Raw genomic sequence first — 16,668 nt, 5'->3', positions numbered from 1 at the left:
AATGTTTCGGTAATTCATGAGACGTCAATAGTGAGAAATTTATGATTAAAAATTTCAGGATGATATCACTTCAAAAGAACTGGAATAAGCTGCGGTCAAAAGAATACTGAATCTTAGTGAGTTAGGGATGAAGCAGCTCAAATTGTGAGATTGGAAAGATGTCATTCGAAGACTGTAGAGGCCTGAAGTCAAGAATCAAGAATAAAGTCACAATCTTTATTCACCATCTACATTTACATTTGGTGTTGTGTGTTGGTTTAGGGCACAGTGTGGAATAAGAGACAACATTTAACAATTATAAATGTAACCCTCAGGTTTGGCCGGTGCCGTTAGTCTAGGGAAGACAGTCTGTGGCCCTGCCAAACGTGTGGAATCTGAGCCTCAAAACCTCTTGTTTGTATGGATGCTGTGTGATCTGTACCTTTGTTACAAACCAGTACCACGAAATAACAAACAGTACACCATATGCAATTAAACGATTTAGCTTTATAATTCTTAATTTGACTAAAGGGTTAGTAAAGTAAAACAAAAGAGAAAAGGGCCCATTTTAATGAAACAGTCCAAGGTGCACAAGTGGGAGCTCACGATTTCCCTTCTGTTGGTCCTCCATCGATTTCCCCTGGCTTTGTCGACTCCCGGCCCCACTCCAAGTCCACTCTGTCCTGCTGTCCCCGACCTCTTCTTTCCGGCATCTTCTGTCTTCATCACATGCCATACAAAAGACCCAAATCACCTCGTTCTCAGGCACACAAGAAAAAAAAACACTCTTCATTGGACAGTGCACATTCCAAAGCCCCCGTTATCCCTAGCCATAACCCAAACACTGCAGCTACAGAAAAACCATTACATTAGCAGTGAAACCTTTCCCAGGGTGTTACATAAAGGATTGAAAAAAGTATAAAAATAAAGAATTATTTAAAAATAGTTATAGATTAAATTACAGATATAGAATAATCAGGAGGTTTTGCAGATGCTGGAAATCCACAGTAGTACATGCAAAATGCCAGAAGAACTCAGTAGGTCAGGCAGCACTGATGGAGAGGAATGGACAGCTGACATTTCGGGCAGACCCCTTCAAGGCTATGAAGGAACCTGATGAAGGGTCTTGGCCCAAAATGTTGACTTTCTCTTCCTCTCCATAGATGCTGCCTGTCTACAGATATGGAATAAAATGTACATAAATACCAGTATGTATTTCCAATGTAATCAACATTATAAAGAAGTGATTTAAAGTATTTGCAGTGCAGTGACAGAGGTGATAGATAAATGGAGACTCAGGGATGGCAAAGGAAATCTTCAAGTGCTCCTCAGCCATTCCGATCCATAATTATTTGACATTCAGCCTAGCATATTTGGCAAGAGAAATAATTACTATTTCAGGTTAGAACTGATCTTCTACCTAAAAGATTAACTCTGTATTTTCCAGGTGTTGCATGTCTATAGAGTGTTTCCAGCATTTTGTGTTTTTGTTCCCAATTTCCAGCATCTGCAGTTTTTTTTAATGTTCAAACTCAATGTTGGTTCTGACCAAAGAACAGAGCTCTCTGGTGCACTGCTTTCTGAAAAACAAATTGACGGGAGATTTTGCATTCAATTTTAATGCAGGTTCTCCTACAGGTAATAGTTTGGCTGTTTGTATTTTTAATTGGCATGAAGAACAGCAGTATGTATCCTGATTCTCGAATCTGTCAAATTGGTCTATTCCCCAGAATCAATGAGTTCCAGCACTTTGGTAGAGAACTGCAACTCTTATCTTACTGGAAAAGACTAAATATGAAGCTTGTACAAGTTGCAGTTGAATGAGTTGTGTTATCAAGCCAAACTTGACTACCAGAAGAATTTCTTGTCAGCACTTATTTTTATGTTCATGGTTTATTTAAAAAATGTTGGTAGTACTAATATCATTCTGTACTTGTCGTAGGAACCTATAAAATCCAGGGCTCCACAGCTTCATTTGGAGTACAGATTCTACAAACAACTGGGCAATGCAGGTAGGAAATAATATAAAAATATTTGTTTAATAATTAAAATCAGATGCAATGTCTTCACTAGTTGCCTCTCTCTGCATGTTCTCACTGCCCTTTAAAAACAGAAAAAACTAAATAATTGTAAAATTTGGTATAATTACATTGCCTAACACAAAGGTTGCTTGGGAGTGTTTTGATGATTGGTTTGTAAAATTAAATATTTTTATCTGTTAGAAGATGTTCATTGTGAAAATATGTTTAATTCAAGAGGTTAGTTTCATTCTTTGAGTAGAAAACACACCATCTCATGGTAATTCCTGTTGTAATCCTGCTTTGCATCCAAAGTTTGTGGACCTGTGTACTCTATTTTCTGTTTGCATCGAAGTTTTCATTTGATTATTTTATGATACTCTCTCAGCACTGTGGGGGAAGGAGGGTGGAAATCTGTTCAGTGCTCATCTATTGCCTCTCCTTCTTTCCATTTTAATCTTGATCTCATTTTGCCTTTCCTACAAACCTATTTCCAGAAATCTTAAGTTCATAACTGTTTATACCATGTTTTAACATTAAAATTAACAAGTTTACTGAATCTTAATGTTGCCTTTCTTCAACCTAAATTATTATTCACTCAGATATTATTGATCAGCTCTGTGGCACGCTTTAATGTTTTAAGAGTCTTCCAATTAATTTGAAATAATTGCAGAACAGTCTTTTCTATCCTTGGAATTTTCATTCATTCTCTTTGGTTATTAATGTAAAATAAGGTTAAGACATTACCTACAGGCAAGCCGCAATGATTTGAAAACAAAAGTACTTCACAAGTTTATCTCCATTGTTAATACTCTCTTATTTGTGCTATCTCATATTGCCTGACATGATTTTTTTTTTGTAATTTTAAACTGTCTTCTTGGTGTTGTGAAATGTTCCCACAGTTTAGTGAAAGTGTGATTTGACAGAATTCATTATCTAGGGCTTAGATGGCAATGCTTTTGTGATGTAAGGGTTTTATTAAGGATTATTAAAATTGGCTTTAATTTTTAAATTTAAAAATGATTTTTAATATCTATACTAAGAGTTTGAAAACTGAATATTCAGGAATAAACAGGCTTCCTGTTTCATAGAATTCCAGTTCTGACTTTGTTTTTTTGACTCCTGAAAGGCATTTGGTGACTGAGAGGCTTAGTATTAAAATTCCAGACCTTGGGACTTGCAGCTGAAGCTCTAGAAGGAGTGATGAATGAATATTGGGGCTTCTCAGGAACCAGATCCTGAAACTTTGTAGGATTATGGGTTTAGAGGACATTATGGAGATGGGTAAGGGCAGAGCTAAGCACATATTGGAAAACATGAAAATTGTTATCCAACTAGGATACTTGTTGAAGCCAGAGAGCACAGTAATGAAAGGTGGAAAGCTGAGCATTCAGTACCATAATACCCTCAAAACTAATCAATAAGCCTCAAGACATTGGCCTCAAAACCACCTTGTGCAATTGGATCCTCGATTTGCACACTTCAGACCCCAGTCAGTTCAGATTCTCCTCCACGATCTCTGTCAGCACAGGTGCACCACAAGGCTATGTGATTAGCCCCTGCTCTACTCACTATACACTTATGACTGTCTGGCTAAGCACATCTCCAATGCCATATACAAGCTTTCTGACCACACCACTTTTGCAGGCCAAATCAAAGGTGGTGAAGAATCAGCAAATAGGATGGAGATTGGTAATTTGGCTGAGTGGTGCCACAGCAACAACGTCTTACTTAATGTCAGCAAAACCGTGGAGCTAATTATTAACTTCAGGGGGAGACCAGAGGTCCTTGAACCAGTCCTCGTGAGAGGTGGAGAGGCACAGCAGCTTTAAATTCCTCAAGTGTTATTATTTCAGAGGGCCTGAACTGGGCCCCAGCTCATAAATGCAATTATGAAGAAAGCACAGCAGCGCTATACTTAGGAGTTCAAGAAGGTTCGGCATGATGTCTAAAACTTTGACAAACTTCTACAGATGTGTGTTGGGGAGTATATTGACTGACTGCATCACCATCTGGTATGGAAACACCAATGCCCTTGATTGGGAAATACTGTGAAAAGTGGATACGGCCCAGTCCGTCACAGGTAAAACCTTCCCCACCATTGAGTACATCTACACAAAGTGTTATCACAGGAAAGCAGCATCCATTATCAGAGACCCTCACCACCCAGGATGTGCTGTCTTCCTGCTCTTCTTCAGCACTCCAGCCACCAGGTTCAAGAACAGTTAATACCCCTCAACCATCAGGCTCTTGAACCAAAGGGGATAACCGTACTTAACTTCACTTGCTCCATCATTGAACTGTTCCCACAACCAACGGACTCACTTTCAAGGACTTCATCTCATGCTCTTGATATGTATTGTTTGTTTGTTTATTTATTTTTATTGTGTCTTTCTTTCAGTATTTGCATGGTTTATTGTCTCTTGCACACAAGTTGAATGCCCAAGTTGGTGCAGTACATTGATTCTGTTATGGTTATTATTCTATAGATTTATTGAGTATTCCCACAAGAAAATGAATCGGTTGTATATAGTGACATTTATATACTTCGAAGTTCAAGACTTTAAGTTCAGGTTTGATTGTGATTCAACAAGATATGAACATGCATGAATACAGCAGAATGAAACAGTGTTACTCTAGGACCGAAGTGCAAATCATAGTACCAACAGTTGTACCTAGCACATATAAGACAGCTGTAAAATACAATCATACAAAACAATGTAGTCCAAATCCTTGAGTCCACGAACACATCTCGTTTTCTCCCATGCAAACACTGGAGGGGGACTGCATAGAATGTACTGCCAGGGGTGGTTTTGGAGGCAGATGCACTAGGGATATTTAAGAAACTCTTAGATAGGTACATGGATGATTTAAAAAAAAATGGAGGGCAGTGTGGGAGAGAATAGTTGGATTGATCTTAGAGTGGGTTAAAAAGTGGGCACAACATCATGAGCTAAGGATAAAAGCCCTTCTGTTGCATTATATTTTGATGAAGCAGATAAACATCAAACACTTGTTTGACGTGTGCCAAACTTCATTGGAACATCAGTGGTAATTTGTTTCATTAGAAGCTACCCTTTTCTTCCTTTTGATATAAACACCATTGCTTCTGGTGAAATATGGTTCCACATGCTCCAAAGATATAAGCATGAGCTTATGACAAATGTTTCATTACTGGTAACCAACAGGAAGCCTCGGTCTCCCCATATGGAGCTTTACTTAATCACTTGTCACATGGGTTAGAAGATTGAGTATAAAAATGTATGAATCATTAATTTTCACACTTTAAGAATTGAGTCTCTACATTACTAATCAGCTTGATATGTTGAAGTGTTTTGAAGTTGCATCCTGATGATTCTGTGGTTGGAAAGCTATTTATGTACTTTGGGCAATTAGATTTAATCAAAGATAATCCTTTTGAATGTTTCAGATGTTTTTAACTTGCTTATTTATATAGTTAAATCAAAACATTTGATACCTTCCCAACTAAATTTCTTTTTTTATCAAACATTTGCAGCAATAAAGATTGTCTTTTGGCCCAAAAAGTCCACATATGTGTATATGCTCTACATGTGCCTTCACCCATATTTCATCTAACCCTAATGTTATATTATTCCATTCCTTATTGTTCACCTAGCTTCTCCTTTAGACACCTCTGCTGTGCTTTGTGGTGTGTCTTCCACATTTTGATAACTTTTGGCTCAATTGGGTCTGTTAGTGAGGCCCTCAGTTGGTCAGGGTCGACCGTGGATTTTGCTGTCTACGTGATACACAAGCCAGGGCAGTATGAATTGGAGAGCTAGAAGGCTCCCTCTCTCCACACAGCTGATGAATCCAAAGGAGAGGCAGAGGCTGATACAGATTGGCACGGGTAGTGTTGCAAGGGTTGCCAGTCACATTGAACTCAAGGTAGGACTGCCTCAGGGACTCCAGCTCTGATTTTTTCTTGGGGTTTACTCCCAAAGCCTTTCCTATGAGTAGGTATAGCTGCAAGGCCACAGAGGTTTGAGATCAGAGTTTTCCTTCTGCATGGGCTGCTAACCAGAGCTGATGAGCCCCATCTGCCTGAAATGACTCGTTTTAAGGCACTAGTAACCTGCCTTTGCTCCTTCTCCTGTCAGTGGAAACGGTTCCAGCTAAGCCATACATGAGGGTCAGGAGAAGCTATTTAAGATGCACACCATTGGGAGCATTTAATAGGTAGAGGGAGCTTGTCCCCACCACCACCCCCGGCTATAGCAACCTTAAGGAGTCATCTGTAAGCGACAGTCTGGCATTTATGCCATTTCTAGTCACCTCCTATGGTGAAAGCATCTTCTCTGTTCTGCTGTTGTACCTTCAGAATTTTAAAGACCTTCTTCTGGTCATTGGTTTGTCAGTAAAGCTCTCAGCATAGTCTATTTTTTAAAAAAATATTGATCTGTTATTAGAGACATAAATTCTGTTGTGCAGAGCATTTATATAAGAAGATTAAGGTTAGCTTGTCAGATTATACCAAAACATAGTGAAATGCTTTGTTTGCAACATATCAAATCAGCAAAAATTGTGCTGGGCAGCTTGCAGGTGTCACCAATGTATCTTGCGCATAATTTCCTAATCCTACCCATACATCTTTTTGGAATGTGAGAGGAAGCCAGAGCACTTGCGCAGTCATGGAGAGAATGTGCAAACTCTTTACAGAGAGTGGCAGAAATTGATCCCCTTTCTAACAGCTGTCACGTACCACTATGCTACCATGTCACCCACTGGGGTGAGATAAAAATATTTCTTACATATAACACTGGCTATGGCAGCACAAACACAAGAGATGCTGGAAGTCAAATGGCTGCTGAGGAGGTTGGATTTGAGTGATGGTGCGTGGAATCTAGTACACTGATTTTATCTTCCCTGTTTATATTTGTCTAGGAATCCAGAAAGATGGATAGGAAAGCAAGTTGTAAGATGGGCAAATATGTTTGTTGGACTATCATGGGGAAAAGTGAAGTTATCCACTTCAGTTGAAAGAATAGAAAAGTATTTTTTTTGAGACTATAGTACAGTGGGATTTGGGTGTCCTTGTCCATGAAGCACAGGGCTAACATCAAAATAAGGCAAATAATTAAAGTTCAAAGTTCTTAATCAAAGTTCATATATGTCACCCAAAGATTCATTTTCTTGAGGGCATACTCAATAAATCTAATAACCATAATTGAATCTATGAAAAATTGCACCAAAAGGATGGACTGCCAATGTGCAAATACAACTTAGAAATAAAAAATAATAAATAATGAGAATATGAGATGAAGAGTCCTTGAAAGAGAGTCAGTCCATTGGTTGTGGGAACATTTCATTGATGGGGCGAGTGAAGTTACCCCTCTGGTTCAAGAGCCTGATGGTTGAGGGTAGTAACTGTTCCTTAAACCTAGTGGTGTGGTCCGGAGGCACCTGTGTCTTCGATTAGGCCTTTTTTTTTTTTGCAAGTGAGGTGGAGCATGAAAGCAGGCAAGCCTTGTTTCCAAAGTTATGAAGCTTTAGTGAGGCCACATCTGGAATTCAGTTGTCCCTCATTAAAGGAGGGATATAATTACATTCAAAGTGGGTCAGGAAAATTGCTCTAGGTTGATCCTGCAAACCACACTCATAGTGAAACTTCATATACATTTTTTTAATACCATGTGCCACAGCGTGTATTTACCTGTACCTCCAGTATCATCTCCTGTATCACTCACTCTCCTATCACACTGATCTCACTTCATCTTCATGTCCATTTTCTTTATGCAATACATAGTTCAAGCACAATATGCATTTATAGTCTTATCCTGTACCTCTACCATCTCCCATACCATCCACTCCCACCACACTGATCTCACTCACTCCTTTGAACCCACAGAATTCAACTGGAAGTAAGTCATCCTTGGCTGTCGTGAACTGCCTAATAAGGAGATACTTCTCAAATGAGTGCTTCTTTGCTCACTGAGTAAAGAAATTCTGTTTTGTTGAAAAGTTCGCTTCTCCTGAGAACTGAATGTGATTTTTTTTTTTTTGTTTCTGGTCTGTTAGAGTTTGAACAGCTAGGTTGATAATTCGGTTCTTAATGTGACAATGAAAGAAAGGCAGCATGCCTCACTGATACTCCAAGGTAGGAAATTCTGCGATACCTATGAGTTTTTGCTTACATTAGTTTTTGGATATCATGGTAGTGTAGTGGTTAGCGCCAACAATCACCAGTTAGGATTCAATTCCTTTTTCCCTCAGGGTGTGCCACTTTCCTCCCACATGCCAAAGATATGCGGGTTAGGGTTAGTAAGTTAGAGGCATGTTATGTTGGCACTGGAAGTGCTTGCAACACTTGCTGGCTGCCCAGTACAATCCTTGAGGATTTGACATAGAACTTGCATTTTTTTTGGTGTTCTGATGTATATGTGACAAATAAAGATGATCTTTCAAATCTTTATCTTAGAAGGATTGTTGATGTTCAGTTTTGCCCTTTGTGGCACATCGAGCAGCATTTTTGCTGTTTCCATAGCATTTGACAGTTTTTTTAACAAGGCTGAGTCGCTAGCTTGACGTTCAGCCCTGCATGGACAGAAAGAGTGCAAGGAGCCAGCTGGATTTGAACGCGTGACCACTTGCTGAAGCCACTACACCGGCTGGCACTTAGGAGGATTATTTGTGCCAAATTCATTCTTTTATTGCTCTAATCATCATGAAAGCATTCTAAGCATATGGAAACTTCAAACAAGGGCTTTGTGGATTCTGATCCTTCAATGTGGTGTGCCAGAATAGTGACAACTTTCTGAACTGCAGGGTTCAAATTTCAAAGTAAACTATATATGTCACCATAGAGTACCTTGAGATTCATTTTCTTGCGGGCATTCACAGTAAATCACAATTGAATTAATGAAAAACCGCACACAACAAGATGGACAAATATCCAATGTGCAAACGACAAATTCTGCAAATACAATAAATAAATATTGAGAACATGAGTGGTGGAGACCTTGAGAGTGAGCCCATAGGTTGTACAATCAATACACTGTTGAGGTGTGTGAAGTTATCCTCTCATTCAGGAGCCTGATGGCTGAAGGGTAATAACTGTACCTGAACCTGGTGGTGTAGAATCAGAGACTCCCTAATCTTCTTCCTGATGGCAGCAACGGCCTAGATGATGGAGGTTCTTGATAGATGTTGCTTTCCTGCGACACTCACCAAGCAACCCACTCATGCTGTGAGGCTGCATCAGTAGTAAATCCCCAGGCTGCAATGCATTGTTAGAGCAGTATCATGTCACTATGGTGTTCGGAAAATCTATTCTGATGAATGGTGATTTGACCTTTTCATTATTTCTCCCAGTATAACAAATGAACCTTATCGGGCACATCATTGGTTTCTTTTCCCTCAAAAGTTTAATTTGCCAGGCTTTCAAAAGAATCTTGTCCTGTCCTAGTTATAGGGCCTGTTTCTGTGCTGTTGTGCCCTTTGGCCTATCTAGTCTGTGCCAACCTGCTTTTCTGCCCAGCCTCACCTACACGTTCTGGACCATAGCTTTCCACATCGCTCTCATCCATATACCTGTCCCAACTTCTCTTAAATATTGCTTCATATTTCAGAGATTCAAAGTACATTTATTATCAAAGAATGTATAAATTATACAATCTTCAGATCTGTTTGCTCTTGGGTAGCCACAATGCAAGAAACCTGAAAGAACTCTCTTAAAGAATAAAAATAAAAGACCAACACCTGATATGTAAGAGAAAGAGGGGAAAAAACACAAGTCATGCAACAATGTATCAACAACAATCTGAACCAAAATTGAGTCCTCAGATCTAAACCCTGGTGTACCCTGAAGTAGGTCCAAAAGTTCACTTATCGGTTCATCTGATTAGCGGGCACAGAGTACAGCAGCCGGCAGTCTTCATAGCCTCACGGCCATGGAGAGGGAAATGACCACCGCAGAGAACAAGCAAAATCTACTCTTGCCTGTCCCAACACCCTCTCTTTTCCAAAGGGATAAAGAGTATGGAAAATATCTGTTGAACCTGTGCCTACACACATACCCACAGACCTCTGTTTTAAAAAAAAATCAAATTGTAAGATTTAAAATTTGACTGAAATTGAGTTGCAACCATTTTTAACTATGCTTTATGATTCTGTGCCTAGCTGAGTGTTAATAAATCCAGCAAAATGAACTGGAAATAATCTGCATTTTATTGTGTTACGTTTGCAGTGAGATCAAAAGGAAATTTTTATTTTAAGAAGTTTCCCAGAAGTTGATGCTTACTTTCTTAATACTGAATATAGTCATTGTTGTCATCATCATCATGTGTTGTGTCATATGAAGTGGGTGATTGTGGTCTTTCCTTGACCATGATTTGTTCTTGGCAAATTTTTCTACAGAAATGGTTTGCCATTGCTGCCTTCTGGGCAGTGCCTCTACAACTTGGGTGACCTCAGCCACTATCAATACTCTTCAGAAATTATCTGCCTGGCATAAGTGGTCGCATAACCAGGATTTGTGATGTGAACCATCTGTTCTTAAGGCTTCATATGACCCTGATTCTGGGTCTGAGCAAGTGCTACACCTCGCCCTAGGATGACCTACAGGCTAGCAGAGGGAAGGAACCCCTTGCACTTCCTTTGGCAGAGACCCCACCATCCGCACAGAATGTAGTATACAGTGCCCATAAAATGTTTTCACCACCCCCCGCAAAAAGTTTTCATATTTTATTTTACAACGTAGAATCACAATGATTGAATTTGGCTTTTTTATGACACTGATCAACAGAAAAAGATGTGTTCATGTCAAAGTGAAAGCGGATCTCCACAAAATGATCTAAATTAGTTACAAATATAAAACACACAATAATTCTTTGCATAAGTAATCATCTGCTTTAATATGACACACCAAATCATCTCTGGTGCAGCCAGTTGGTTTTAGAAGTCACATAATTAGTTAAACGGGGATCACCTGTGTGCAGTCAAGGTATTTCAATTGATTGTAGTAAAAATACGCCCTGTATCTGGAAAGTTCAACTGCTAGTGAGTCAGTCTCCTGGCAAAAACTATACCATGAAGACAAAAGAACACTCCAAGCAACTCCCTTCGCGAAAAGGTTTTGGAAAGCGGAAGTCAGGAGATGGATACAAGAAAATTGTCAAGTCACTGAATATCACTTGGAGTAAAGCTAAGTTAATCATTAAGAAATGGAAAGAATATGGCACAGCTGTAAAACTGCCTAGAGCAGGCCGTCCTCAAAAACTGAGCGACCATGCAAGAAGGGGACTAGTGAGGATAGCCACTAAGAGACCTAAGATGACTCTAGAAGAGTTACAAGCTTCAGTGGCTGAGATGGGGAGACTATGCATACAATTGTTTCAATTGCAGCTTTATTGGAGAGTGACAAAGAGAAAGCCACTGTTGAAACACTCACATGAAATCTCAGCTAGAGTATGCCAGAAGGTCTGTGGGAGACTGAAGTCAGCTGGAAGAAGGTTCTATGACCTGATGAAACCAAAATTGAGCTTTTTGGCCATCAAACTAAATACTTTGTTCAGTGTAAACCAAACATCGCATATCACGAAAAACACACCATTACACTGTCCCTGCCATGAAGGATGATGTTGGCTGCATCATACTGTAGGGATGATTCACTGCACCAGGCCCTGGAAGGTTTGTGAAGGTAGAGGGTAAAATGAATGCAGCAAAATAAAGGGAAATCTTGGAGGAAAACCTGATGCAGTCTGCAAGGGAACTGTGACTTGGAGAAATTTGTTTTCCAGCTTAAAGCCGAAAATACACAGGAATAACTTAAAAACAATAAATTTAATGCCTTGGAGTGTCCAAGTCAGGGACTGGACCTCAATCCAATTGAGAATTTGTGGCTGGACTTAAAGGACTGTTCACTCATGATCCCCATGTAATCCGACGGAGCTTGAGCAGTTCTGTAAAGAAAAATGGGGAAAAGTTGCAGTGTCCAGATGTGCAAAGCTGATAGACACCTATCCACACACTCAAGGCTGTACTTGCTGCCAAAGGTGCAACAACTAAATACTGACTTGATAGGGGTGAATACTAATACAATTAATTATTTTCTGTTTAATAATTGTAATAAATTTAGACCAATTTGTAGAAAAGTTTTTAAATTTAACACAAAAGAGTCTTTTCTGTTGATTAGTGTTTAAAAAAAAAAGCTAAAATAAATCCACTGTGATTCAATGTTGTAAAACAATAAAACTTGAAAATTTGTGGGGTGGGGCGAGTACTTTTTATAGGCACTGTACTTCTCAAATCATTCAAGTTCTTGGTCAATTGTTTCCTGTCTGCTACTGTAATGAGATCACAGATTTTAATAATGCCTACTAGATTTATTTTTAAATTGTTCATTAAAGCATGTTTTTTTTTTCCTTTTTACAGAGGGAATACCTCAGGTTTACTACTTTGGGCCTTGTGGAAAGTACAATGCCATGGTACTAGAGTTGCTGGGACCTAGCTTGGAGGATTTATTTGATCTTTGTGATCGAACATTTTCCATTAAAACTGTATTAATGATAGCTATACAGTTGGTAAGTGGAGTGAACCAAATGGGCATTGGTTGCATGGAATCTAAAACCAGAATCAGGTTTAACATCACTAGCATATGTTATAAAATTTGTAGTTTTGCAGCAGCAGTACGTTGCAATACATAATAAATAACTATAAATTGCAATGACTATTTAAAAAAAATTAAATAAGTAGTACAACAAGAGGAAAAAAAAAGTAGTGAGCTAGTGTCAATGGGTTCAATCTCCATATAGAATTGTGTGTGTGCCTTCAGGCTCCGGTACCTCCTTCCTGATGGTAGCAATGAGAAGTAGCTATGACTTGGGTGATGGAATTCTAGCAGCTAATGTGATTTTAAACAAGGTAACTTTTGGAAGGAAGATTATTATCTGATGTTATTTCAGATACAGCTGTAAATTAGGCAAAACTGCTCTGTGGTGTCATCTGAGAACATGTGACCAACAACTTCAGGCTCCAGTCTGTAGCCTGTGGGGACATGTTTAAACTTGGGTGGCGCAGTGGTGCAGCTTGAGGTACTGCTGCTTCACAGCACCAGAGACATGGCTTGGATCCTGACCTGAGTGGAACTTGCACACTCTGTCTCTGACTGCGTTTGTTTGCCTCAAATACTCAGGTTTCATAGAACACTGTAGCACAGCACTCTAGCCTACAATGTTGTGCCAACTCTTTGGATCATTAGACCATAAGACATAAGAGCAGAATAGTGACGTATTATCCCTCTCTATGCCATTATTCCCTGCCTTCTACCTGTAACCTTTGATGCCCTGAGGAATCAAGAGCCAATTAACCTATGCTTTAAATATTCCCAAAGACGGCCTCCACAGCTATCTGTGGCAATGAATTCCACATATTTACCACCTTCTGGCTAAAGAAATTTCTCCTTATCTCTGTTCTAAAGAGACATTCCTCTATTCTACTCTAAGATCAATCTAACTCTCCCTTCTACATAGCTCTCCATTTTTTTTTAAATCCATTTGTCTCTCTAAGAGTTTATCACCACCCCTAGCAGGGTACCATGCACCCATCACTTTTTAAAAATAAAAAACTTACTTCTGACACTTCCCCCCCCCCCCCCCAATACTTGCTTCCAGTCACCCATAAAATTATACCCCTTTTTATTAGCTATTTCTACCCTGGGAAATAATCTTTGGCTGTTCATTTGATCTGTGCCACTTATTGTCTTGTACACCTCTGTGAAGTCATCCCTAATCCTACTTTGCTTCAAGTAGAAAAGGCCTGGCTTGCTCAACCTATGCTCAGAAGGCATTCTCCTTAAAGAGGTGGTTAATGCAGACGCAATGAACCAAAGGGCCTGTTATCATGTTGTATCTCTCTGTGACTCTGACATGTATTGTGGGAAATGGGACAACACAGTTGCTCAGACATTGGGTTTAACCTTAGAAGGCCAATATTCCAGTCTAACTCAGCGAGTAAAATAATCCATCTGTTATGTTGAAAGATCTAATCTAAAATAGATTGGACAATCTTAATCAAGTTTCAGTGAATGGTTCTTTAATGTTGGACCTGCTAGTGGGAGGTTTATTCTGCATCTGAAATGAAATCTTGAGAATGGGAAGGAATTCGAGGTTAATACAAACGTCCCAATTCTCAAAAGAGAGTGGTGAGAAAATAAAAGATGAGAATTTTTTATTTGCAATGCTATTCTGATTAAGGTCATGATGGAATAGTTGGAATTGAAATTGATAGTTTTGAATAAACCTGTAATTTTGAAACAACATTAATCTAGATCGTTATTTTCTCTTTTCAGATTACACGAATGGAATTTGTACACAGCAAAAGTTTGATATACAGAGATGTTAAACCAGAGAATTTCTTAGTGGGCCGACCAGGGAGCAAGCGACAACATACCATTCACATTATAGACTTTGGCCTCGCCAAAGAATACATAGACCCAGAGACCAAAAAGCACATCCCTTACCGAGAGCACAAGAGTTTAACTGGGACAGCACGATATATGAGCATTAACACACATCTAGGCAAAGGTAATTTCTTACTGGTGGGATTGGAAGGATGATGTGTATTTTTGATTGTGAGATTCTGTGGATGCTGGAATGCTGGAGGAACTCAGCAGGTCAGGCAGCATCTACAGAAAGGAATAAAGAGTCACTTTTTCGGACTAAGCCTCTTCAGATCCTGAATAAGTGTCTCGGCCCAAAACATTAACTCTTTATTCCTTTCCATAAATGCTATCTGATCGCTGAGTTCCTCCACCATTTTGTATATTTTCTTTTGAAGGAGCTTTGTTCTGTGCGCCTGCTTAAGTGATGAAGTTTACAAGTGAAACAACATTTTGTCCTGAAGGCCCTACTTAGCACTGTCAGAACTTAAATTACTCACATCATTAGTTGTTTCTGTGCTTCTCTTGTATGTTCTGGTGATTATTTTAAGCAACTTGGCAGTTGCATTCTAATTAAAGTGTGTTTAATGGATTCAAATATTTTTAAGTAAGTTCAGAATCAAAATCTGTTAGCTATTATCGCACCCTCTTACATCGGAACTCTTGCTAATTCTACATTAATGTTTGCAGCTAACTTGTCTGATGGTAACAAAGGGTTGCACCAGACTCTAAAATTTAGTACTAGAAAAATAGAAGATGAAAATAATTTTTAAAAAGGAACTGAGAATCAAATCCTTGGTAAAGTTCCTTTTTGCAGCTTGTGGTGAAACACAGACCTGAAATCAAATTTATTTTCTTTTGTATGCTGTTGAACAGGTCCAGTTACCCCAGCTCAGTCTCTGGTTCGGAAACTCATCTCAGATTCCAGCTGTTAATTTCAAAGTTCAAAGTAAATTTATTACCATATGTCACCTGAGATTCATTTTCTTGTGGGTATTCACAGTACAACAAAGAAATGCAGTAGAATCAAAGAAAAAGTACACAAGTTTGCAGACGACGCAAAGGTTGGTAGTGTTGTAGATAGTGTAGAGGATTGTCAAAGATTGCAGAGAGACATTGATAGGATGCAGGAGTGGGCTGAGAAGTGGCAGATGGAGTTCAACCCGGAGAAGTGTGAGGTGGTACACTTTGGAAGGACAAACTCCAAGGCAGAGTACAAAGTAAATGGCAGGATACTTGGTAGTGTGGAGGAGCAGAGGGATCTCGGGGTACGTGTCCACAGATCCCTGAAAGTTGCCTCACAGGTGGATAGGGTAGTTAAGAAAGCTTATGGGGTGTTAGCTTTCATAAGTTGAGGGATAGAGTTTAAGAGTCGCGATGTAATGATGCAGCTCTATAAAACTCTGGTTAGGCCACACTTGGAGTATTGTGTCCAGTTCTGGTCACCTCACTATAGGAAGGATGTGGAAGCATTGGAAAGGGTACAGAGGAGATTTACCAGGATGCTGCCTGGTTTAGAAAGTATGCATTATGATGAGAGATTAAGGGAGCTAGGGCTTTACTCTTTGGAGAGAAGGAGAATGAGAGGAGACATGATAGAGGTATACAAGATAATAAGAGGAATAGATAGAGTGGATAGCCAGTGCCTCTTCCCCAGGGTACCACTGCTCAATACAAGAGGACATGGCTTTAAGGTAAGGGGTGGGAAGTTCAAGGGGGATATTAGAGGAAGGTTTTTTACTCAGAGTGGTTGGTGCGTGGAATGCACTGCCTGAGTCAGTGGTGGAGGCAGATACACTAGTGAAGTTTAAGAGACTACTGGACAGGTATATGGAGGAATCTAAGGTGGGGGCTTATATGGGAGGCAGGGTTTGAGGGTCGGCACAACATTGTGGGCCGAAGGGCCTGTACTGTGCTGTACTATTCTGTGTTCTATCCCTACAAAGACTGAGAAACAACTAGCGTTTAAAAGAAGACGAACTGCAAATAAAAAAGACTAGTAATAATAAGTAAATAAAATTGAGAACATGAGTCCTTGAAAGTGATTCTGTGGGTTGTGTTGAGGTGAATGAAGTTATCCATGCTGGTTCAGAATGCTGATGGATGAAGGGTAGTAAATGTTCCTGAACCTGGTGGTCCTCCAAGAGGACCATAACCTTGTTGTGGTTTGGAAGTTTGTCTGTGCCTCAATGACCTAGAGAGCTTTGTTGACTGAAGTCCAAGCTTTATGCTTTGGCTCTTGGTAGGGTGACCCATGGCAAACAGGTCAAAGGA

General features: G+C 39.5%; 1 protein-coding gene across 4 annotated transcripts in view; it reads left to right on the top strand.

Moving 5' to 3' along the window:
• Positions 1-16,668, top strand: part of LOC140188244 (casein kinase I) — a 145,777-nt gene that overhangs the window by 91,541 nt on the left and 37,568 nt on the right. For all 4 annotated transcript variants that reach the window (XM_072244338.1, XM_072244335.1, XM_072244336.1 and 1 more), the window contains 3 exons: positions 1,922-1,991; positions 12,390-12,538; positions 14,305-14,539. In XM_072244338.1, coding sequence (XP_072100439.1) covers positions 1,922-1,991; positions 12,390-12,538; positions 14,305-14,539 — 454 coding nt within the window. The remainder of the gene's footprint in view (positions 1-1,921; positions 1,992-12,389; positions 12,539-14,304; positions 14,540-16,668) is intronic.

The sequence above is a fragment of the Mobula birostris genome, chromosome 26 (assembly GCF_030028105.1).
Source record: "Mobula birostris isolate sMobBir1 chromosome 26, sMobBir1.hap1, whole genome shotgun sequence".
Classification (NCBI taxonomy): domain Eukaryota; kingdom Metazoa; phylum Chordata; class Chondrichthyes; order Myliobatiformes; family Myliobatidae; genus Mobula; species Mobula birostris.
This window is presented reverse-complemented; position numbering and strand designations above follow the sequence as displayed.